The sequence below is a fragment of the Cydia strobilella genome, chromosome Z, assembly GCF_947568885.1.
Source record: "Cydia strobilella chromosome Z, ilCydStro3.1, whole genome shotgun sequence".
In the NCBI taxonomy this organism is placed as follows: domain Eukaryota; kingdom Metazoa; phylum Arthropoda; class Insecta; order Lepidoptera; family Tortricidae; genus Cydia; species Cydia strobilella.
The window spans coordinates 54,992,172-55,016,111 of record NC_086068.1 but is presented as its reverse complement, the minus strand read 5'-3'; the positions used below and the strand labels follow the sequence as shown (position 1 = coordinate 55,016,111).

General features: G+C 37.1%; 2 protein-coding genes across 2 annotated transcripts in view; one reads left to right on the top strand and one right to left on the bottom strand.

Annotated features, from left to right (window-relative positions):
• LOC134755207 (uncharacterized) overlaps positions 1-23,940 on the bottom strand; it is a 417,347-nt gene that overhangs the window by 366,609 nt on the left and 26,798 nt on the right. The window lies entirely within an intron of this gene.
• Positions 302-22,081, top strand: LOC134755167 (histone-lysine N-methyltransferase SMYD3). The gene is made up of 10 exons (XM_063691670.1): positions 302-706; positions 3,434-3,518; positions 6,023-6,182; positions 6,738-6,865; positions 9,871-10,047; positions 10,621-10,720; positions 12,105-12,333; positions 13,430-13,539; positions 15,779-15,938; positions 17,740-22,081. Exons 1-10 carry the CDS (start codon positions 579-581, stop codon positions 17,951-17,953), a joined length of 1,491 nt encoding a protein of 496 aa, XP_063547740.1. The 5' UTR covers positions 302-578; the 3' UTR covers positions 17,954-22,081.

Here is a 23,940-nt window from a genome sequence, read left to right as displayed (position 1 = left end):
CTGACAAGATTTGCTTGACCATGAGCCTTATAGCTTACTTCTTATATGTATCTTATAAACTTAAGAAACATTACCAAAATTAATCAATATCATCTTATTTATTGGATTTGTATATTAAAACCTGTATTAACCTAAAAAGAATTAGAATATAATATTCTATCTTTATTGCTCTCATGTTACCTCCTCGAAGTATCGATTACTCGTTTTATAATCGATACTTAGTTAGCGACCGATTAATCAATGTCACTGTCACTAGTGTCACTGAGACCATGATGCCCGAACTGTTGCGTATAAATATATTTCGCTGAATATACGTGCGAAATCTATTAATAGGACGGATTTTGTTTGTTTTTCGCTTTGATGTTTCTCGCGCCGGCAGCGGTCGTATCCACACTAAAAATAATGTAACCGATGTCCGAATGAACTATATTTGAGAAGCAGGTAGTCGCCAGCTAATATTTTCGGCTTTAGTACGGTGGGCTGAAATATAACGTAACATTCCTTCAACATTCTCTTTCGTCGTCTTACGCTGTCGTCTAGCAAGTTTAAATATTAAGCAAATCTAATAAGTTTACAATATGACGAATAAATTTAGGAATACAGACTCTAACATTAAGGCGGGTGATCTTCTTTTAACTGAACAGCCGTTCGCCTTCGTTTTGATGTCTAAAGAAAAGGGTATTCGCTGTGATAACTGCTTGGAAAAGTAAGTACATTTATTAATATGTATTTAATAACCAGGTTTATTTGTTTAACAGTGGAACTCGAATTACATATAGATAAATTGGCTTTTGCAGTTGACCTAACGAAAATTCATTATTGTTCGTTTTAAATCCCTGGTACAGCACAGTTAAGTTTAGCATAGGTTGTATTGAACTTGTGCACAAAAAAAATCTTGTTTTCAAGTATGAATTTCAATACAATTTGAGGGTACTTTAATTCAGAAGTATGTACCAAGTTTTATTTTGTCTCTAATTATTATGTTTTATTGCGTTTGTGATACACTTTATTCATGAAATTGTTTATTTAGAGATGATTTTACACACAATGTCAAATGTACACCTCATTTTCATTACATACTAGTCACTGAAGGTATATGTGTATGGAGGTAGTTAGAAATTTTCATGCGAAGGCCACCAAAGTATGGTAATCCTTTCTATTATGTTACATGTGATGATTCCTGAAGTTGATGACAGCAAAAATATGATTGGTGCGTAAAAAGTTTTAAAATTGCATTGGAATTGTGTTCTGCAATTTTCTGTAACTTATCTTTAACTCGTAACAGTTATGATTATAATACTTTCTCTTTTTAAAAATATAGTTGACATCAATTTTCTTATTGATTGTAATATACCTAACCACTTGTACTATGACATCTATTTATTATTTTCTTGTTGATTTATGAAAGAAAGTAAAAATATCTTCACCATAAACTACCTCTTTAATAAATAAAAGGAAGCTATAGTTTCAATAAATATAAATTTAAAGACCGGAATACAGCGTGAACTATTCACTAACCATAGTTTTACACAAATTAAAATGTAATTTGTTAACCATTATTTGATTACTTTACATTTTTCATCCTGTATAGGATAATAAAAGGCTCAACTGCACTTGAGCTGACGCTGAGTTCAGGGCTCATATATTTTTTATAGAAAGTACTCATCATAAGGAATCTCCCCATTAAGTCTTATGGTGCAGAACCCCATAGTTTTTGAGAAAAAAAATGTTAAAGTTACCATACAAATTTCCTTCAACACTGCTCTGGCGCGTTCAGTTGTCAAACTGAATACGTTCCTACGCATCCAAGGACAAGAAGAGTGACAAAAGGGGGGACCGGCACGGGGGCGGGGGACAATAGGGGCATTAAAAAACAGACACCACGAGATAGTTATTTTTAACCTGGATAGGTTAGTTAGGTTTCTTTTGCCCCTCAGAGCGAAATTAGAAGCCCCGCGACAGCGGGGCTTCGTCGACTGGTTACCAGCTCGTAACTACTTAAATACACAAGGGCCTACACCTAACCTATCCAGATTAAAAATAACTATCTTATGGTATCTGTTTTTTTGTGCGGGGGGCTTCGCCCCTCGAGGCCCCTTCTTGGGGCGCTTCGCCCCCCCCCCGGTCCCCCTTTTGTCACTCTTCTTGTCCTTGTCCTAAACTGCATAGCTAGCAACGTATTCATCAGTTTTGACAACTGAAATAACTGAATGCGCCAGAGCCGTGTTGAAGGAAATTTGTATGGGAACTTTAACATTTTTTTCTCGAAAACTATGGGGTTCCGCACTATAACACTTAGTGGGGAGATTCCTTATGATGAGTACTTTCTATAAAAAAATATGAGCCCTGAACTCCGCGTCAGCTAAAGTGCAGTCCTTCCTAATAAAATTGGTATTCAATGAGTTAATATCTAATTTTCCTAATAATTTAAAAGCAATGCAATGAAAGAGCAATTGTTGAGCTGATATTCATTCTACAGTCTTGTAACATTTATTCTATATTAAGTTTCCACTGAATTAAGTTATTTATTTTTCTCTTCCTATCCTATGAGTTTGTTTTAACATTATTTTACAAGTTGTTTAGTTTTTAATCTGTTAGTTTTATTAGTTATTTACGATACATGTGCGGAAAAGAGGAAATTCGAAACGAGTGGCGATAAATTAAAACACGACCGCAGGGAGTGTTTTAAATCGACACAAGGCCTTCGGCCCGCCGTTTCGCTTGTCTAAGACATTTTCACTATTGGGTCGTGTTAAGCTCCAAGAGTTGCGAAGTACCTATTCGCACGTGTATCGTACAACGTTTTATAGTACATATGGCCCTTTAAACTTTCGACATATGCACGAAAAGTGCTCTTTTACGCACTAGTGCGAGAAAGTAGTACCATATGTACTATGTACTGTAATGGTCATTTTGATGCACACAGCATTCATTTCAGCTAGCATTGAAAAAAAAAATGGTTGTGACACATTCTCTTGTTATATTTTTAGGAAATTTTATATTCCAAAAATGCCCATTGGCAAGGAACTAATACAGTACAATCAGGACAGTACTCATAATTCCATCCTTGTTTTTTTTTAAAGTGACCTGTCCTGACCACTAGACCACCCGGCCTCGCGGCGCCAGCGGCGCCTTGGTCACTTTTTCTGTAGTGTATGTTATCTATTTCAATTTATAATTTATATACGGTAGTGTGACTACTAAAAAAACCACAAATCAAAAAATAAAAAAAAAAATAATTTGATTTGTTCCCTGGTTGGAAAAATCGACTTTCTAACAATTTTATATCTGTTGAAAGATTAGCATACTTTAATTACGCCACAGTATAATAGGCGGTCTTTAATCAATTGTCGTCATTTCGTGTTTTGCGCCCGTGGCATTGACAGAACACGGTTGTGACACACTACCCTTGTGACAAAACGTCTCGTTTCAGGGGCAAGGTGCTCAAATGCTCGGGATGCCAGTTCGTACACTACTGCGGACGAGCGTGCCAGAGGGATGCGTGGAACGACCATAAGGTATGGCGGGAATCTGGCCGCGGTCGTGACATAGGCCTTTCTGTACTAACAGCTACCTCAGTAACCATTAGTGGACTTTATCGTGTTACACTAAGGACCAATTAACTGTGGCAACAATAGCACACTCGATGTCAAATTTATGCTTACATTTTTCGCCTTATTACAAAAGAGTATACGGTGCAAAAGTGTATAAATGTCTTTGACATCCACTGTACGCACATTGATTAATATTCACATCACACCTGTCTTCCTTAGATCTCGACAAAATGTATATAGTATTTGTATCTACCATGTCGGAGACAAACGAGCGTATGTACCGTATGATCAGAAACGGTCACGCTCACGCCAGTCAATCCATACTAATATTATAAAAGCGAAAGTCTGTCTGTCTGTCTGTCTGTGTGTTGCCTCTTCACGCTTAAACCGCTGAACCGATTGAGTTGAAATTTGACGTAGAGATAGTTCGAGTCCCGGGGAAGGACATAGGGTAGTGATTATTCCATAAATCGCCCTTTAGGGGGGTGAAAAGGGGGGTGGAAATTTGTATGGGGAATCAATAAGCACTAAACCGATTTACATGAAATTGGGTATGGAGGTAGTTTGAGTCCCGGAGACCCCAAAAAATTCTCTTCTCTTCTCTTCTCTTATCCTATCCTATCTTATCTTATCTTACCTTACCTTATCTTATATATAATATGCTCAAATTGAATAATTGCTATGAGAATTTTTCCAGGCGCTATACTTACTTTAAGTGCCGTTACTAAGACCACGCAGACGAAGTCGCGGGCAAAAGCTAGTAGACTTATAACTTGGTACTAGGTACCTACATCGATGTTACAAGCGCGATACCGATCCTTTAAAAATATGCGAGATCTCTATCTAGCACTGTCAGCACAGCCGTGTCAGCATTAGGGAGAAATGCAAGCTCCTCGCCGCATAACGGCCGCCAAATCGCCACCATATGGTTAAAAAAAAGTGTCTTAAGATTTTTTTATTTCTATTCCGTTACCATTTGTATGGCGGTAACGGAATGAAAGGATTGAAAAATGTGTGGAAATTGGGGGCCATTTTTTCTCCCATTAGGATCGAAGGAGCTCGTAATATTGAGTAGAAATAACAAAAAAAAAATCTCAATAAAAAAGTGTAGTGTACATTAAATAAAAATATCCAATTATTCGGTTTTTGCAATTTGACTACCGAACCCTGCACTGACTACCCTAAAGAACTTTAGCAGAACCCTACAGAACCTAACTGCCTTGATATCAGTCGGAGCTTGTATCGAGTTCACCCAATACAAAACCAGATCAGTGCAACATAAAAATAGCTGGGGGCAAGGAAATGGCACTGAGCCATGACTACCTGGTTGAGTAATAATCTGTCTATTCACTCCACATTTTGTCTGTAGCCCTAGTATAACTTGATACCATATCTCGAACAAAGTATACGTGACCAGGGTTCTAACTTATAATGGATTGGATACTTGTAGAGTAAGTGGTAAATAAGGAGTCGTCAATGGATGACGTACGGCGCGCGATACGACGTGGTAATATGAAATGTTTTTTTTTTTTAATGTTATGACTGAGTTTACATCATTGGACTATTATTATGCAGCCTAATTAAATAGTTTTTCTTTAGTTTCGTATTTTGTGTATGTGTATCATTGTTTGCGTTTAGTACGACTCAAACTAAGGCCATCAACGATAGAGCACTGAGTTCCCGATTTGATCCCAATGAATGTTCAGCGAAAATTAATAGTTTCGGAAAATCGAATTTACATTAATAAGTATGGAGTCAAATTCCGATCATTAGAACAAAGGCCATGTCAGGATAAGCTAAGTGTCTGCCCCCAGCGAGTTTTGGCTTGTAATTTTTTTTAGTGATTTGTCTTTCTATTAGTATCAAGTATGCCAAATTTCAGCTCCCCAAACTTTATAGTTAAATAAAAAAAAACGAAATATGATCTTTCTTCAATATTTTTTTTTCTAGCCAGCCGATTAAGACGTGCGTCACGTATATTGTGCATGTAGTAAGGACAATTACACGATATTAATTTTGTGACATATTGCTATACAAAAACTTAAAAAAAATTATAAATATTTTTAAAAGTATTATCACGCCAGCGACACCTCACGGTTTTTCAACAAAGTAGGCCTCTTTAATAAGCTATCCAATTAATATAATTACTTTATTTTATCTGTGGTAGAACAAGGTGTTTTTTTAAATTGGATACATCACTATACATTTACTCACATACCCGCTCGTTAAAACTAATCGCTTACAAACTTCGTCATGAACACTGGCCACTGATAAAAATTAAAAGTTTTAACCCGAGTGTGTGGAATATGGTCTAGCAAATATGCATTATGAAAAGGAGAACACTTATTGGCAATCTTTTAAAAATGTAGCTTTCGTCACCTAGGCCCCAAAAAGGAGATCTATTACCTCACATCAAAATTGGCTCAGGCGATTTGTGTATTTTCTGATTTCGTTTTGTATATTTCCAGTGGGAATGTGCGAATCTCAAGAGAGTGGCGCCTAAAGTAGTCCCCGATGCGGCTAGGATGCTGGCGAAGATCATCAATCGCCTCTCCAGGGGCGACGGCCATTCTTATAGGTCTTTCTATTCTGCCACTGGCTTCAGGATGTGGAAGGATCTTATGTCGCGTAAGTCTCTTATAAGACAGTTTCGTTTGGTACTTAGATAATGACAACGCACAGCCTAAACTAAACCGTACTAAAGTTTTCTGGGCGCGGCTCGGATGCTAAGATTCTCAATCGGCTCGTCAGGGACGAAGGCCATTCATATAGGTCTTTCTATTCTGCCCCTGACATCAAGATGTGGAAGGATATTATGTCGCGTAAATCTCATATAAAACAGATTCGATAGGTACTTAGATAATGACAACGCACAGCCTAAACCGTAGATACATCGAATCCTGAACGAAGCGAAAGATTCTAAAATAGAATCCCGAGCGACGTTCAGGATTCAAGTGTTAACGCCCAAGGTGGAAATAATTTTGCTACCATGTGACACATAATGCTTTTCACATCACCTATAAAGAAATCATTTTCATCGTCATCGTCGTCGTCATCTTCATTTTAATTTTGCAATAAACAAAAATCGTGGCCTAGAACAGAAAAGTGGCACTTTAATCCCTCCAAAAAAGGCAAAAAGCTCTTTTTAGAATAGGTGATGTGAAAAAGTATGTTGTGTTCCAGATTATTCCGACCTGAAAGCTGATAAGAAACGGATGGATCACTTTTCGTCACTATGCGTTCTGCTGTTTGAGTTCCTAAAGGACGTATCCCTTCCTAACACCGTCGAGCTCATGGGCATATACGGAAGAGTGAGTACACCGATTTAAACTTTCACGATTTTTACCAGATTTTTACTCATTATTATATAGAACACTCACAACGACGGGATCGCGTAAAATATCAGGAGGATTGGATATCGTGCCAAATTATAATATAATATATCGTGAAATTGTCAAGTAAATCACATTTTATGTTTCGTCCCTATTCACCCCGGTTGCCGGTATTTAAGGTGGTTCGACTAGGTTACCCAAAGCTTAAACCCCGCTAGATGGCGTCACTTTCGCAAATTTTTAGGTTTTATTTTTTTGTGGAATAGTGTTGGTATCTGTATACTTAAAAGTATGTTTAGCGCACTCTTTACATAAATATTGAACTATTATAATAAACATTGAATACTTCATTAGTGAAAAAAACACTTTTAAAGTCGACAGAGTGTTTCTGTCATGCTATTTCCTACTATTACTCACACATGCAAACAGTGTTTCCGTGATGCTTGTAGTAGACAATTTCATGCAGTGTAAGTATGCTGCAATGACGTTGCGGTATGTTCGTGGAAATACGTGCAAGAGGATTCGGGTTCGAGACTGGTACGTCAGGGGTACTTTTTTTGTCCTTTTTGTGTTATCTTATGTTTCTTATACCTTTTATTCTTCGAATTCTTGTCCGATTCCGATATAACCGAAATATATTTCAGTGATATCGGAAACGGCTCTAACGATTTCGATGAAATTTGCTGTAAGGGGTTCGATCTAGCTAGGTCTTATCTCTGGGTTTTTGAGTTTTTACTTATGTTTCCTTTTTCTCCCAGATATTCAGTATTATTAATAAATTAGTTTATAACGTTTTATAAAAATATGTGACGTTTTGAACTAAAAGGTACCACATTGTCGGTTGTCGATTAGGTTGATTTCATTTTGAAGCTTTATGGAAATATGACAACAATAAGTAGGTACCCGTTTGGTTGAAAACGCCACATATATTGAAAACCTGACTTTCACAAATCTCACCTTTTTGGGTTCTTCCAACTCAGAAAGGATGGAGAATACTGACGATTCTTAGTAGCACTAGCCCAAGGAAGTCCAGGTTTGTAAGTGTCAGGTATCAGTTTTTTTCTAAAGAGCTAAATATAGTTCTACGAGTAAAGCAATCCCTTACTGCCCAGCCTCTATAGTATTTTTCAAACTGGAAGGGTACGATGATAGATTTCATCTCCATACAATTTATAACCTAATAATGCCAAATGTTGCAAAATTATATTGAATTGAGATCTATCATCGTACCCTTGCAGTTTGAAATATTTATTTACGAAACAAGTGCGGAAAAGAGAAAATTCGAAACGAGTGGCGACAGATTAAAACACGACCGCAGAGAGTGTTTTAAATCGACACGAGTTGTGAATTACCTATTCGCACGTGTATCGTACAACGTTTTACAGTACATATGGCCCTTTAAACTTTCGACATATGCATGGAAAGTGCTCTTTACGCACTAGGGCGAGAAAGTTGCACCATATGTACTGTAAAATACTTTTTAGTACATATGGTGCTACATATACGTTACCGCCCTAGTGCGGTAATTAGTACAATACGTGCATATGTCGAAAATGTAAAGGGCCATAATTATGTACTGTAAAACGTTGTACAATACACGTGCGAAAAGGTAATTCGCAACTCGTGTCGATTAAAACACTTCCTTCGGTCGTGTTTCAATTTATCGCCACTCGTTGCCAATTTCCTACTTTTCGCACTTGTATCGTAATGTACTAATAATAAAGTAGTAATTGTAAAATAAAATTAAAACTGTTTTTATATATTTTTTTTTGGATTCAAGTAGGTACAGTGAGTAACAACATTGCATGGCCTTCTAATTATAACTATTATAGAAAACGGGATATTTATCATGTTTATTTATATTATTTATTTCTCGATATTTTGGCCGGTCTTGCAAGACCAGTCGTTGTGGAGATCCCTGGGGAGGCCTATGTCCAGCAGTGGATGTCTTGTTGGTGTAGATGGATTCACACAACAAATGAAATAACATTTTTTCATATTTGTTATCCGTAGTTGTCCCTGTACCTGAAAGAAAAATAATATCATGATAGCACAAAATCTCTAATGTTATAGGAAGAAAGATGATGCAACAATATGGATTCTAATAAAGTTATCATTTACTTACCTAGTAATAATTGTGTTTTTCATTCATAGACAAAATTCCATAATTTTCATCCCCAGGAAATGTTTTATTTTACTTTATTGCAGTGAGGATGTCCTGATTTTTTCTGGCTAATGAAGGAAAACATTTTATTTCCAAGAATGCCTCTTCATTTTGCACAATACCTAAAAAAACCTAGAGTTAGTGACACATTGACTATTCGGCAACCAAAACAGTAATAATTACATTATATAGGTATTGTTCACTGCTTATATCTACCATTACGGAAGAAGTGAGAATTATTTTCTAAAAAGATCGGCACGAGAAAATTACAATGTACAATGAAGGAATGAAACTGTACCTACCTTACGAAACTTCACTATCATGAATTCCGCTTCAATTGAGTCTGAATTTTTCTGGATTTTCGCGGACCAGAACACCGATGATTTTTGTAACTTGATTTAGACGTTGCTATAATTTTCAATTTATACAAACAAATTGACACAATAAACATGACCCTATGTGTCAGTGTCAACACTGTCAAATAAAAATGCACTAAACATGACGGCACTGCAAATCCTGCCAGGTCGGCCAGGCAACGTCGCCAACGTCATAGTGGCAACGCCGCACGCAACGTATTTGTACACGACATTTGTGACACACACATACGTAAAATTGATGAAAAAATTACGTTGATTTATGTATGATTTCTGTATGAAACAAAGTTTTTCTATTAATTTAGCGCAAACGAATATTCGAAAGTAGATAAATGAGCAAATATTTGTGTAGTAATAGTGTGTAGTGCCTTAATTAAAGCAGATTGAATTTTGTATGAAAATCGAACCACCTTAAAATTTTTCGACAACATGTAAACTGTCCACAGATGGTCATAAACAGCTTCACCATCCTGGACACCGACATGAATTCGATCGGCACGGGCGTGTACCTCGCGTCGTCCATAGTGGACCACAGCTGCAACCCTAACGCGGTGGCCACTTTCGACGGCAAAACGATTAACCTGCGGGCGCTCACTGACTTACCGTGTTTGGACTGGGACCAGGTAATACCAGAGACCATATTTAGGGTTCCGTACCCAAAGGGTAACAACGGTAATTATTAAGACTCCGCTGTCCGTCCGTCAGTCTGTCCGTCTGTCACCAGGCTGTATCTCATGAACTGTGATAGCTAGACAGTTGAAGTTTTCAACAACAAATACTTAAAACAGAATAAAATAAATATTTAAGTGGGGCTTCCATACAACAAACGTGATTGTTTTTGCCATTTTTTGCGTAATCCTTCGTACGAGAGTCCGAATCGCACTTGGCCAGTTTTTTCTAAAGCTAAAAAAACGAGGTATAGTTACAGACTACACCCGGTATTTTGTTAATCTTTTGACTGCCACAGTCGGCTGTGGGCTGTGGCCGTCATCGGAGTCTTGCCAAGGACGCCAACGACAGCTACAGCCGACAGCTTCGCCAATGCAATAGGGACTTACGCGGGACTGCGTAAAGTTCAATTTCGCTTAAAAAATCGTGATCGCCTGGCGTCCGGGGCACGGAATATTTCTTCGCCGTCTGGCGTTCAGAAGATTAATTTACCTACGAAAATTTTTAACCTAAGCTTTTATTTGCAGATCCGCATTACCTACATCGACCTAATGTATACACCGTACGAGCGACAAATGGACCTACTGGAGAACTATTACTTCCTTTGCCAGTGTGAGAGGTGCTTGGGTAAATAGCTTTCTATGTGCTATGTTACGCTCACTGATCTATCCACCTGAGTTCCAGGCTTTATTCCAAAACGTAATTTTAACTTTGATTAAATAAGTCAAGGTTCGTTTAAAAACGAAAATACGTACACTTAAGTAAAAGGGTTACTTCGTTCAGGAGTTCGCCAATTTTCTCTAGAAATAACTTTTTTTATACCACGTCGGTGGCAATCAAGCATACAGCCCGCCTGATGGTAAGTAGTTACCGTAGCCTATAGAGTCTATAGACGCCTGCAACACCAGAGACATTACATGCGCGTTGCCGAACTTTAAACTTAGAATGCAGCATGTTATTGTTTGCTTATTTTATATTTTCTTTAAAATATTTTGAAATGAAGTACATACTTTTAATTTTATTCAAAATTGAATTACTTTTGTTTTATTTGAAGTATTGTTATGTTATATAAGTAGGTAGTTTAATTATTTGTAACCGACTGGTTTCACTGAACAAGTAATAACTTAGAATGCTAAATAATTGAAAAAAAAAAGCTGTCATTGTACCGTTGTCCACGCTTTTAGCCGACAATTCGTACTTATTGCAAATAAACTTGCAATTATAACCTGGTTAGGTTAATAATCAGTTTAGAGTGTTGAAGTTAGCATGTAAAACCCATGTGCATGTGCATGTGCATGTGTTGTATATACGCCACTGCTGTACTTGTAGCATAGCTTTCAACGTGACTTTGGCTTCAAGCTGCCTTTCCACTGTGGCGAGCTGAGCGGAGATGAGACACATCTCTTCTCCGCTCCGCTGGATTATAACCAATGCTCTTGGTCGATTCCCGCACGTCTCCGCTCATCTCCGTCTCAGTGGAAAGGCAACTTAAATATTGTGTAGAGATAAACCATTTTAAAACTGCGCGTCTTCATAACGGTCGCCTCACGGCAAAAGTATGCACTTATCTATTCACTTTTGTTTTTTTTTGAGATGCCTCATAAATGTCATAAAAGACCGGTTATGTTCAGTTGTGGAAAGTTCCAAATAATTAGAAAAAATCCCGGATTTTCGGAAAAATTTACTACAAACAAGTTGCAAATTCCATTCCGTTTTCTCAATTTAACCTTTTCGCCACCATTGACTTGATATAAAGTCAGTACCTACATTTCATGCCCCACGCGCCACGACTTGATATGTTATACGGGTTGTTTAGGTACGTGCAATTTTTGACATGGCGTTGATGACACTTTATTACTTCATTGACGTGGCGGCGAAAAGGTTAATGTGTAATTTTTTTTTTTTTTCAAAAATTACAATGCGAAAATTTTTGAGGCTAAATTTTCGGCCGGGATCTTAAAATGGTTTATCACTACATACTACAATTTTAAACTGTCAATTTTCATTATAGACGAAACCCAAGTTCGTACGGTGCACGCGGCAAAGTGTCTCAACGTAGAGTGCACGAACACAGTAAACATTCCTTGGAAGGACTGCCCTTTAGTGAGAAAGGCTGACAGTAAACACGTGAACGGGGACAGTGTGAACGAGGACAGTAACGTGGATACTGTGAACGGGGACAGTAACGGGGATACTGTGAACGGCGAAAATAGGGTGGAAGAGTTGCCTGATGTAATAAGGTAGGTTCAAATTATATTTATTTGTTTCGGTTGTGTAAGTTAACTTACAGTAAAAGATGCCAAAGCGCTTTTGCCGGAGATAAAAAATATAAAAAATAAATCTTATTCCCAAAAAATGAGGATAGGCAATTAAGGCTGAATAAGAACCAATGACTTATCTACATAATATGTTCGTTTCATGTGCTTAGCAAAGATGTTCACTGTGAAATAAACGTAAATGTTATATTTAGTGCCTACTATGTAACTGAGGCAAGTCTATGTTTCGAACTGAGACCAAGGCAGCTGTCTCACCGAGGAACTAATAAAAAAAAACATCCGTGGCTACTGATTTTGTGCTTCTTTCGGCCAGTTCAGAGTCCAAACTGAAGGTTTGCCAACGCGCTACGAAGCGCAGCATTTTAGGTGTTATAAAAACTTTTTGCAAAAAAAAAAACAGCTTCAAAAAGGATAAAATAATATATTATCCTATTTCAGTATAATTATAGAATAGAATAGAATAAAATAGAAATAATTTATTCGTTAGCACACACAAATAGAAAGTTATACAAAACAGAGAAACATAACCTTATGTGTTATCAACTGATATGTTAGAAGTCGGTGGCAAGCCTTTTGAAGGCTACCATAATTTTGGCGCGATTTTAAGAATGCGGCTATATATATATATACGGTGGATTGCCTTCCATACTATGATAGTGATCAAACAGATGAACATAGTACGGCTCCCAAAATGTAGGTATGCACACCTGGGGTTGCACAAATTCGTATTACACTCGCTTTGGGTCAAATTAAGGTATTGATTGGTTTGAAAAGTTAGGACTTTTGTTCACGGTGAGAAAAAGGAAAATATCATATTTTGGACACATATTATACAGAAATTACAGATAAAATGTACCATTTTCAACCAAAAGGGTACTTATTGTCGCTTGTCAGTAAGGCGTAAGGCGCTATTTCCATATAGCTTCAATTAGAAATCAACCTTATCAACAAGCTACAATGTGGTACCTTTTGGTTGAAAACGTCACAAATATATTTACTACTGAAAAATTATAATTAATATAATTTAATAATATATAAAATTGTATTTCCGTTTTTCAAGGTGTGACGAATGTGGGACCAAATACACGGATAAGCACGTAGAGGACTTCCAACAGGCTATGGAAATAACTGAGGAGCATCTGAAGGTCATGAAGGACGCTTCTGTGGCTTGTATCCTTTGCGAAAATCTTATTTTATATACTAGCTTCTACCTCCGGCGTCGTCTGCGTTGGATGATGATGATATTGATGATGATTTCTCGGGCCTCAAACTATTTTTATCGTAGACCTAGACATTACATAGATGAGCTATACGCGTGCGCCCGTGAGGGACAAAACATACGCAATGCGATGATTGGTCGAGTAGATTTGTAGCCCACCATAAACCATACTAAATTTACGGTGGGGAATATAAAAAAATGTGAGACTTGTGACAAGGACAAACAATAACAGCACTTTCTCTGCTACTCCTACTGAAAGATACATAAGACTATCCCGTTCGGTCATTTCCCATCACCCCTCAAGACCGATCCAGTTATACTAGATTCATAATTTTCATACTAAATTTTATCAAAGATAGATATAACTCCGTAATAGATGGATACAGTCTAAGGAAAAAACGTGCCTCGAAAATCAAGAAAATTTGATTCTCGTTCAGATGGCGCTACTAGTTTTGGCCTACAGTCGTATAGATGGCGTTGACGGTTTCGTTTGTTATTTAACAATTTTAACGCATATCAGTGAAAGAACATGGGTCAAAACATTTAGTACATGGATCATTTAGTTTTAGAGTGTGTCGACAGATGGCAGTGAATTTACTGGGGTTACAAAATTTACTATGACAGTACCGCTCTAGTATAAGTTACTCTATGATTTTATCTAATATCTCGGTTCTGCGCTTTGAGCGTGAACAGGTAACATACAGACAGACAGAGTTACTTTCGCATTTTATAATATTAGTATTAGGGATTGTACGACCAACGTTTTTTTGGCGCTTTAAGCGTGAACAGGTAACATACAGACAGACAGAGTTACTTTCGCATTTTATAATATTAGTATTAGGGATTGTACGACCAACAATTTTGAAATTGCAGTTTTGAGTATCTGAAAATTTTATTCAAAAATACTGTACATAATACGAGTTTAATAAATCTTGTCCTATTTTGAGATATAAATTATTTTTGATGGTTTTGCGATGATTTGTCCGATCTCTGGTAATGAATTGGTACCATTAATTTTCTTCTATTTGGAAGGAACAGGTCTTGTATTTTTTATTATTCCTATATATTTTATAATTTTCCAATTTATTGTGATAAATTGCTCATTTTCAACATAACAAGATTTAGTTATAAAATTCAACATGTGTCATCAACCCTATTGTGACTTGGCGGAACAGGCTTTAGGTTACTTACCCCACATGGTATGATAAAAAAAAAACCGGCCAAGTGCGAGTCGGACTCGCGCACGAAGGGTTCCGTACCATTACGGAAAAAAACAAGAAAAAAAATCACGTTTGTTGTATGGGAGCCCCATTTAAATATTTATATTATTCTGTTTTTAGTATTTGTTGTTATAGCGGCAACAGAAATAATTCATTTGTGAAAATTTCAACTGTCTAGCTATCACGGTTCATGAGATACAGCCTGGTGACAGACAGACAGACGAACAGCGGAGTCTTAGTAATAGGGTCCCGTTTTTACCCTTTGGGTACGGAACACTAAAAAGTAAAAAACTTTGTACTGCCGACTTTTTGACTTCACAGCAACTACCCCCACCAGTTTCGCGCTTGTCATCTCATATATTTGTGTTCAGGACATCACACTGAATGCACTGATACCAAATATGTCCATGTTCGCGACGACATGAGCGAAAATCAATTTCCAGAAGACTTTTTTTATTTATTTATTATAAACTGATCGGCGATGGGCCCTAGTCACACCTGATGGAAAGTGAAGACAGGGCCTAAGATGGAGCTCACCGGTTCAGTAACAGCCTATTCACTCTTGTTTTAAAGAGACCGAGGTCATATTGATCAGGGAATACGGATGGCGGGAGCGCATTCCATTCCTTAGCGGTCCGTACCAAAAAGGAGGAGGCAAAACGTTTCTAGACCAAAAACCGCCGTACTATACGTACGAGTACGAGTATTTGCTATTCGTTCCCATCATAGACATAGTATATACAAGTAGTTATAGACGCGCCACCGAGCGACCGGGGGTAAGAGAAAGAATATTCATAAATAAAATTAGGGCAGCATAGGATTTTTTCTCTTTCACTCTTATAAATTTCGGTATTTCGCTATCGCCTCCTATTGCATGGCACTATTTTCTCTTTCCTCTTATATGAATCGCAATAAGACTCTTTCTCTATCAAAGAGTGTCAGGCCCTTGGTTCCCATAACTCATACCCAGACGTGGACATATGCCAGTACTGCCTGTCGCGGCAAGGCGCGCTGCACCCGCTGAACGTGCTGCGCGCGCAGACGCTCGACCACGCGTTCGACGCGTTGGTGCTCGTGCGCCTGTGGGAGCGCGCGAAGGACATCGCCGAGCTACTGCTACCGTGCTTTCGGTATGTTTTTTTTTATACTACGTCGGTGGCGGCACATGTTGCTTAACATCACGGGCCGCCTGATGTTAAGCAACATGTGCGTTGCGGACCCTAACACTCCTCACCCTAGTTGAGCTCTGGCAACACAACACTATGAGTAGGGTGCAGTGATATTTGGCTGCGGTTTCCTGTAAGGTAAAAAATAAATAAATAAAACGTTTATTCAAAAATCTTACAACTAAATACATATTTTCTTCTGCCAAACCACACAGTGGTTTGTTGGCAGACGAGGCTCCTTTGTGTTTGTGTTAGCGGTTGATATTTAACTTAACTTTATCTTAAACCTAAACTTACCTACTTAACCCTTTACTGCATGCGCAGCCTTATATGGCTGTTATATTTTTAGCTATTAAAGTTTATTTTTAAACAAATACTCTTTTTTATTTTTGACATGAAGTAAGGGGTTAAGTTTCTAATCTGAGCGTACAGTATACAAATGTAATGTATTAAAAGGCGGTGGAGGTACTTCCCCAGTTGGGCTCTGCCACAGATTAAGTAATAGTATTATCATACAGAACGGCCACGCACCACCCCGCCCCGACTCAAATTACCTCGCCCCGCGACAGCAGATTGACGGCCGTTTGCCGGCCGCTCAGTACTATTTTTAAACAAGTGACTCACACTATGACGCATGACGCGTGTACAGACGTGCCGTTCACACATAGAAACGCAAGTGATTTTTGATGTATAGCGTGTCCGCCCTGTGGCTCTGCTCTAGATTTGGAATGACATCCGCTGTCCTGTGCCCTACCACACAAAGCGAGATGTCATTCACAGTGGCCGTAACTCTCCTTCGGACTAAGGTAGTTTAAGGACATACCCGGGTCCATGCATATATAAGGTGGAAAAAAATTATGGGCCCTGGGGAGAAAATGCCTTAAAACCTTAAGTTAGCTCATTTTATTTTACTTAAAGGAAACATTTATTTATTAAAAAAAAACTGCATTAAATGGTTTTTTTATTTTTTATTTCGCTTGTCTGAAAATATTCTTGAGTTCTAAATATTCGATTTTATGGATATTATGTACGACAAACGAGTGTAAGACCTAGTGTTTCTTGGAAAAATGTTATCATTAACATTAACTGTATCGACTAGTAGAATAAAATAGCCAGTGTATATTTTTTTGAATTCTTAGTCGGTTCGATCCCCAGAGAAGACAAGTGAATAAAAAAAAAACTTTGAATGCAGTTTTAAAGTGAAACTTTTATTGTTATAGAATGTTTCCTTTACGTAAAATGAGCTAACTTAAGGTTTTAAGGCACTTTCCCTCCAGGGCCCAATTTTTTTCCACGCTGGATAAATAATTATAGACTATAGGGAGCCTACGTAATTTATAGGTGGCAACGTAGGGCCGCCTAATTATATTGGCGTAAATAATAACGCTAGGTCACAAGGCGGTAAGCCCATCCACTCGCACGGTCATATGTCGGCGGCCAATCCTAAAATCAGCCCGATCGTAAAGTTCCTGTGTAATGTTTTGACGGTAGTCACATTAAACCAATGTATAGGTAGGAGAGGTCCGTTAGATTGTTTCAGATGCCGGAAGGGCAAACTTCCCAGAAATAGTCGGCTCAGGGAACGAGACTATGATATTCACGATTCACGATATGCCTAGGAATTTAATTATCTGCCTGATTTTACGATCGGTCGCCGACACATGTATTACCTCTAACCTCCTAATACCCTGCGTTTTTGTACATACTCCACAATCTATTTTGAACTTCACAACTAAATCGGCCATATCTTCACATTTCGTTACAGATTTTACTACGGCGAGCGACACCCCCTGCTGGGTATCCTCCACCTAAAGTACGCTAAGATCCTTCTATACAAGCTGTGGATACCGAAAGCGTTGGAACACTTCAAGAGCGCTGAGAAGATACTTAAGATAACCCACGGCGATAAGAACCCGCTGTATAGGGAACAACTTATGCCACTTATGAGACAGGCCATGTTGGAATCGACCTACGATTAATTTTCTCAAACATGCAATGAAATTAGAGATGGGTAGTGAGTAAATACTCAAGAGTAAATACCGAGTAAATACTCAGTATTTACTAGAAATACTCAGTATTTACTCAATTTACCCGTATTTACTCGTTTATACCCAATTTGGTGGGTATAAACTATTTAGAGTACTGACACTGCTGACAGGGTATAGAAATCTGAAATAAAGGTGTATTTTGTACTGGATTTAGTAGCCCAATTAGTAAAAAGTGTAACAATAAAAAAAATCTGAAACCACCAACGTGTGGCACATCATTTAATTGGTTTTTAAAAATAACTTCAATGTTATTATGCACTTCTTCGATAAATTTAATACTTTTGAAAAAAAAACTGTTTCCAAAGGCCAAAATAATGTTCATCCCTCTATAAGTTTTGGAACAAAGTTTAATAAAATATGAAAAAATATCGGGAGAATAGACCCTAGAAAATACTTTGAACATGATCGGTTAGGTCATTTTTGAGTTTTCATTAAAAAAACTTCATAAATGGACGTAAGTGCCGCGTAAACACGTACTTTTGCGTGTACGGGGATTCAGGATTTTAAAAGGCGGTCTATTCCAGTCCTCAGTCACTTATTTTAATGGAAGAGTGGAACCCAGCGTGGAACGACGCTTTCTAAGCAGCAGTTGACCGCAACTTAGTTAGTAAAAACCCACCGAATATTTACCTAAAATATTATTATTACGTATTCGCCCTATACCGTAACTATGTATTTAGTGTGGTTTAAATATGATTTAATTATAGTTCTTAGTTTTCAGGCTGGCCCTTTCGGTTAACTCTTTGTCTATTGTAAGTAAAACCGCACGTGCTAAAAATAGAATCGCTAACTTTGACCACGTATACTAATGTATAGTCGTTAATTTTCAAGCTGGCCCTTGCGGCTAACTCATTGTCTATTGTAAGTAAAACCGCACGTGCTACTCACCCAATAAAAAACGGTTCGGTCAATTTAACCTGTTATTGAATTACAATTTCTATGGAACTTGCAATAAGATTCAGTGAAAACGGAAAAAATATCTTGTGAGGCTGTGTGGGGTCCCTCTACGGTTACTGAGTTTCGGCGAGTCGAACGCTATAGAACCAGTCTAAAATGTGTCAACGAGATGCGTAAGAAAGGCGCGATATCCGATATAAAACGTATATATATCGGAGAGCGCACTTACACTGGTTTTTGAGCGTTGGCCTAGGGGGTCATCCATAAATTACATCACACGAATATCGTGATTTCACATTTGGCAATCGTGTGACTTCACATATTTAACAATTTTATTTTTAACAAAATTAGCAAATTGAATGTAATATAGTTATTTTAATAAAAATATTTTAAATAATAGGAATATTATGACACGAAACCGATACGATATATTGTTTCAAAAACTAGCTTATTTAGTTGTATCGCGAATCGCGAATACAATCAAAACAATGTTCGACTACAAGTGAAGTTAAAGTGACGTCACAAAGTTTGTAACTCCTCTCCCCCGTGTCACAACATGTGACATTTTCTAGACCCCCTCCCTCCCCCTAAACGTGGCACGTAATTAATGGTTTTCCATTGCAATTTGCACGTATTTAACCGGTCAACTAATTAATAGAATTTGGGTAGTTTGAAAAAATAGAAATGGGTACTAATATTAATAAATTGGCAACAAAACGGAGCCTTAAATTAATCAATATGAGTTGTATTTTTACGAATTTTGGCCACATTGCCAGGAAAGACAGTGATAACCTGGAAAAGCTGGTTATCACTGGTAAAATCGAAGGCGATAAGCCGAGACGCAGGAGCCCAATGCAGTGGACACAACAAATTCGCTCAGCCCTTGATGTAACGCTCCACGGTGCCCTACACTCGGCGACAGACAGAAAGAAGTGGCGACAAATTGTCCAAGAGAAGCTAGAAGTTACCTAGAAGTGACCACGACCCTCAGTGATGAGAAAACCGATGCAAGGAGGAGGAGGAGACCACATTTTAAAAAGAAATAGGCTAGAGGCTAATATGTGACGTTTTCAACCAAAAGGTACCACATTGTCGCTTGTTGATAAGGTTGATTTCTAATTGAAGCTATATGGAAATAGCGCCTTACTGACAAGCGACAATAAGTACCCTTTTGGTTGAAAATGGTACATGTAAATTATTGGCGTTAAAAAATTAATACACAGCCAAATTATATTATTATATTCCCAATGAAAGTTCCTGTTTAATATTTTAGATTCCCGAATATTGATAAGCCAATAGGGTATTGAACTGTATTTAAAATTAATTATTTTACACCATGCATGAAATAAAGCACCAGAAGATTAATAGAGAAACGTAGACAGCAATTATTTTTAGACATAATTTCTATTTTAAAGCCCGTTTAAAACTATAAAGACTAGGTAATTTGATTGTGACGTCACATGCTAGTGTTTCATATAAATTCCATAGTAGCAAAATCGTTTTGACAGTTCGAAAAAAGAAACTGATTTGACTAGTAGTCAAAAACCCTATTAGAATTATATGCCAATGAACGAACCTTTTTTGCAGGTAGTAGCACGTGCGGTTTTACTTACAATAGACAAAGAGTTAACCGTAAGAACAAGTATACATACTATGTAACAATCGCCGCGCTATCTGATAAGAGCCATAATATTGTAAAGTATTTTCAAGGCAGTTTTATTTTAATAAATAACTGGTTAAAAACTGTATAATGTGTGAATCAGCTTGCAATATGCACTTATCTAGAACGTAAGTAATTAAGTAACTTTGAAAGTAATTAAGTACCTTCTAATTTAAAACAAAATTGTTAACTATGCTTTATCACGTCTATATCCGCTAAATTCCAAATTACCTCATACTGATAATCACCTTTTTTCCAAAAACTTAGCGTAATAAGCTTCTTATAACATAAATATCATTAATACACGTTAACACAATTAAATAAAAACCAATGTAGTACTTAAATCTCACCATTTTAAATATTTTGTTAATAATCGTTTTTACTCACCAAAATGAGTAAATACGAGTATTTACTGTATGCTTTGAGTAAATACCGAGTAAATACTCAGTATAATACTCACCCCTACCCATCTCTAAATGAAATATTGATGTTATTGTTCTTCCAATTAGGCTGGGAAGTATCACGTCTCAGGCGCGGCTAGACGAGAGGTCTTTAATGAAATTTCATACAAAGTTGCAGGCCTAGGCCGGTAAGTGGCTCCTTTTTAATTTCCATTTCACATATATTTGTGACACAGCATCATGGCATTCAGCCATTAAAAAAAACTATTGCTTTTTGGTTCGGAATGACATTCTGCCAATACGCCTAATAAAAAAAACAATAAACGATACCTATTTGATATATAGTTTGTCAAAGGACTTGCAGTTCAATTTGTATAAAAAATAATAATAATAAATATAACATTATTAACAAATTTCAATCATTTTGAATTGCAAATTTATAGTTGATCAAACCAAATTGTCAGTAAATAAGACCAAAAAAAACTATACTCATCCTTTTCTTTTGGGTGCTAGTACTAGTGTAAGACAAAGATAGTATCATTCTCTCTGTCTATGTTTGAAATGAAACAGTCTTTTGACAAACTATAACTACAAATATTAGCGGTAAAAATGTCTACTCTAACACGCGTAGGTATTTTTTTAATCGTTTTGGAGGCAAAGTTGAACATTTTTCATTCTGTAATTCTATTTTATTGGATTTATTGCGCGTTGTTGATTGTGTTATTCAATATGAGTTCCTACGAAAATATTAATATTCATTTAATATACATATATATTACCTGCTAATTATACTCCTACAAAGTTGAGCGGAAGCTGGAATTGATTTAAAATAACTTGGCCGGCAACCCCTTACTTCCCAGCCTCTGTAGTAATGTACTATAATGTATTTAGTGTTTAATTAGTCATATGAAAGAATAAGGAAAAGATAAATTAGTTAAATTACCTTCACGGGACCTTCATAGAATATAATGTTTGTTGCTGTTCTACACTTATCAATACATAAGCAATTTTGAAACTTGATCAATTAAAGTATATATTAGGCTATCGTTTATTTATAAGCTCCTGAGGCTGTGTGCAAGGATAATTAAATTAATGAAATAACGGCGTTGTTTTTTTAAACCTGTTTAACCCCTAAAATAGCGTAGCGTCCCGCGTTTAGATACTGATGGACTAAAAAATAAAGCACATTGATCGAAAAAGGATCTCCAAACAATGTATACAGGTTGACCCAAAAATACGTTAACAAAGTTTTTTTCTAGATATTTTAAGTACAACTTACGTAAGTAATACAAAATAAGTTAAAAATTGAAACTAGTCTTTTATGCAAAAAAAAAATGATTGTCTTCAAAATAGCCTCCTTTCGCTATAATACATAAACGCAACCGTTTGTTAAAATTTTCAACGATATGCCGCAGCTCCTCCAAGGATATTTTTTCCCATTCTTTGGTAAGTGTTGCTTTTAGAACGTTTTGCACTTTTGTGTTTAGTAGCACAGGCCCTTGTCTCTAAAGCCTGCTCCAGAATACGCGGCGCTAAGCCGCGAACGCGAGTGTGGAGTCGATTTCGCTGATTAGCGAACTAGACTCCACACACTCGTTCGCGGCTTCGCGCATGAGTGTGGAGGGCCCTTAAGATTGACCACAAACTATAATCCATTGTATTTTGATCAGGCGAGTAGGGTGGCCACGCTTTTGAACTTCTGAATCCGAGTAAATTATCTTTACAGTACATATGGTGCTACTTTCTCGCACTAGTGCGTAAAAGAGCACTTTTCGTGCATATGTCGAAAGTTTAAAGGGCCATATGTACTGTAAAACGTTGTACGATACACGTGCGAATAGGTAATTCGCAACTCGTGTCGATTTAAAATACTCCCTGCGGTCGTGTTTTAATTTATCGCCGCTCGTTTCGAATTTCCTCTTTTCCGCACTTGTATCGTAAATAACTATTACAATGCATGTGCTCGAAAAGTGCGTTTCCTACGGAGCCATATCAAGCGGAAAGTACTACTTTCCGCACTAGTGCTTTTTGTTTTCAATTTTTTTTACAGTACATATGGTGCTACTTTCTCGCACTAGTGCGGAAATGAGCACTTTTTGTGCATATGTCGAAAGTTTAAAGGGCCATATGTACTGTAATACGTTGTACGATACACGTGCGAATAGGTAATTTGCAACTCGTGTCGATTTAAAACACTCCTTTTAATAACTAAACTTATTTGCAAAGCGAGTGAGTGTATAAAGAAATACGAGTCGGAAATCATCTTTACGCACGTGTATCATACAATGTTTTACTATGCATTTTGCGAGTTATTAAAAAAACATATCATGGCAAAAAAGTTTAATTATTAAAATGAGTATTTTAAATCGACACGAGTTGCGAATTACCTATTCGCACGTGTATCGTACAACGTTGTACAACAGTACATATGGCCCTTTAAACTTTCGACATATGCACGAAAAGTGCTCTTTTCCGCACTAGTGCATGCGAGAAAGTAACACCATATGTACTGTAAAAAAAATATTAAAAACAAAAAGCACTAGTGCGGAAAAGTAGTACTTTCCGCATGATATGGCTCCGTAGGAAACGCATTTTTCGAGCACATGCATTGTAAAAAAGTTTTTCATCAGTAAAAAGTATATTTTCCAACTTTTCAGTAGCGGCACGTGGCTTAATCAACCGACATCTCTCCAAGCTACCTTTTTTATCTTTATCCTCAAGGAGTGTGCTTTACGTAGCTTGTATGCTTTCAAAAAGACTGTAGTTTTAATTAATAACTTATTTTGTACTAGTTACGTAAGTACTTAAATAATTAGAAAAAACTTTGGCAACGTATTTTTGGGCCACCCATTGGTCGTGCTTTAGGAAATCTCTTCATGGGGTTGACAACTGTCAAAGGTTTGCATAGCTGGCCACTTCAATGCCCCTTTTTCTATGAGATTTGTCTTACAGGGCTGGCA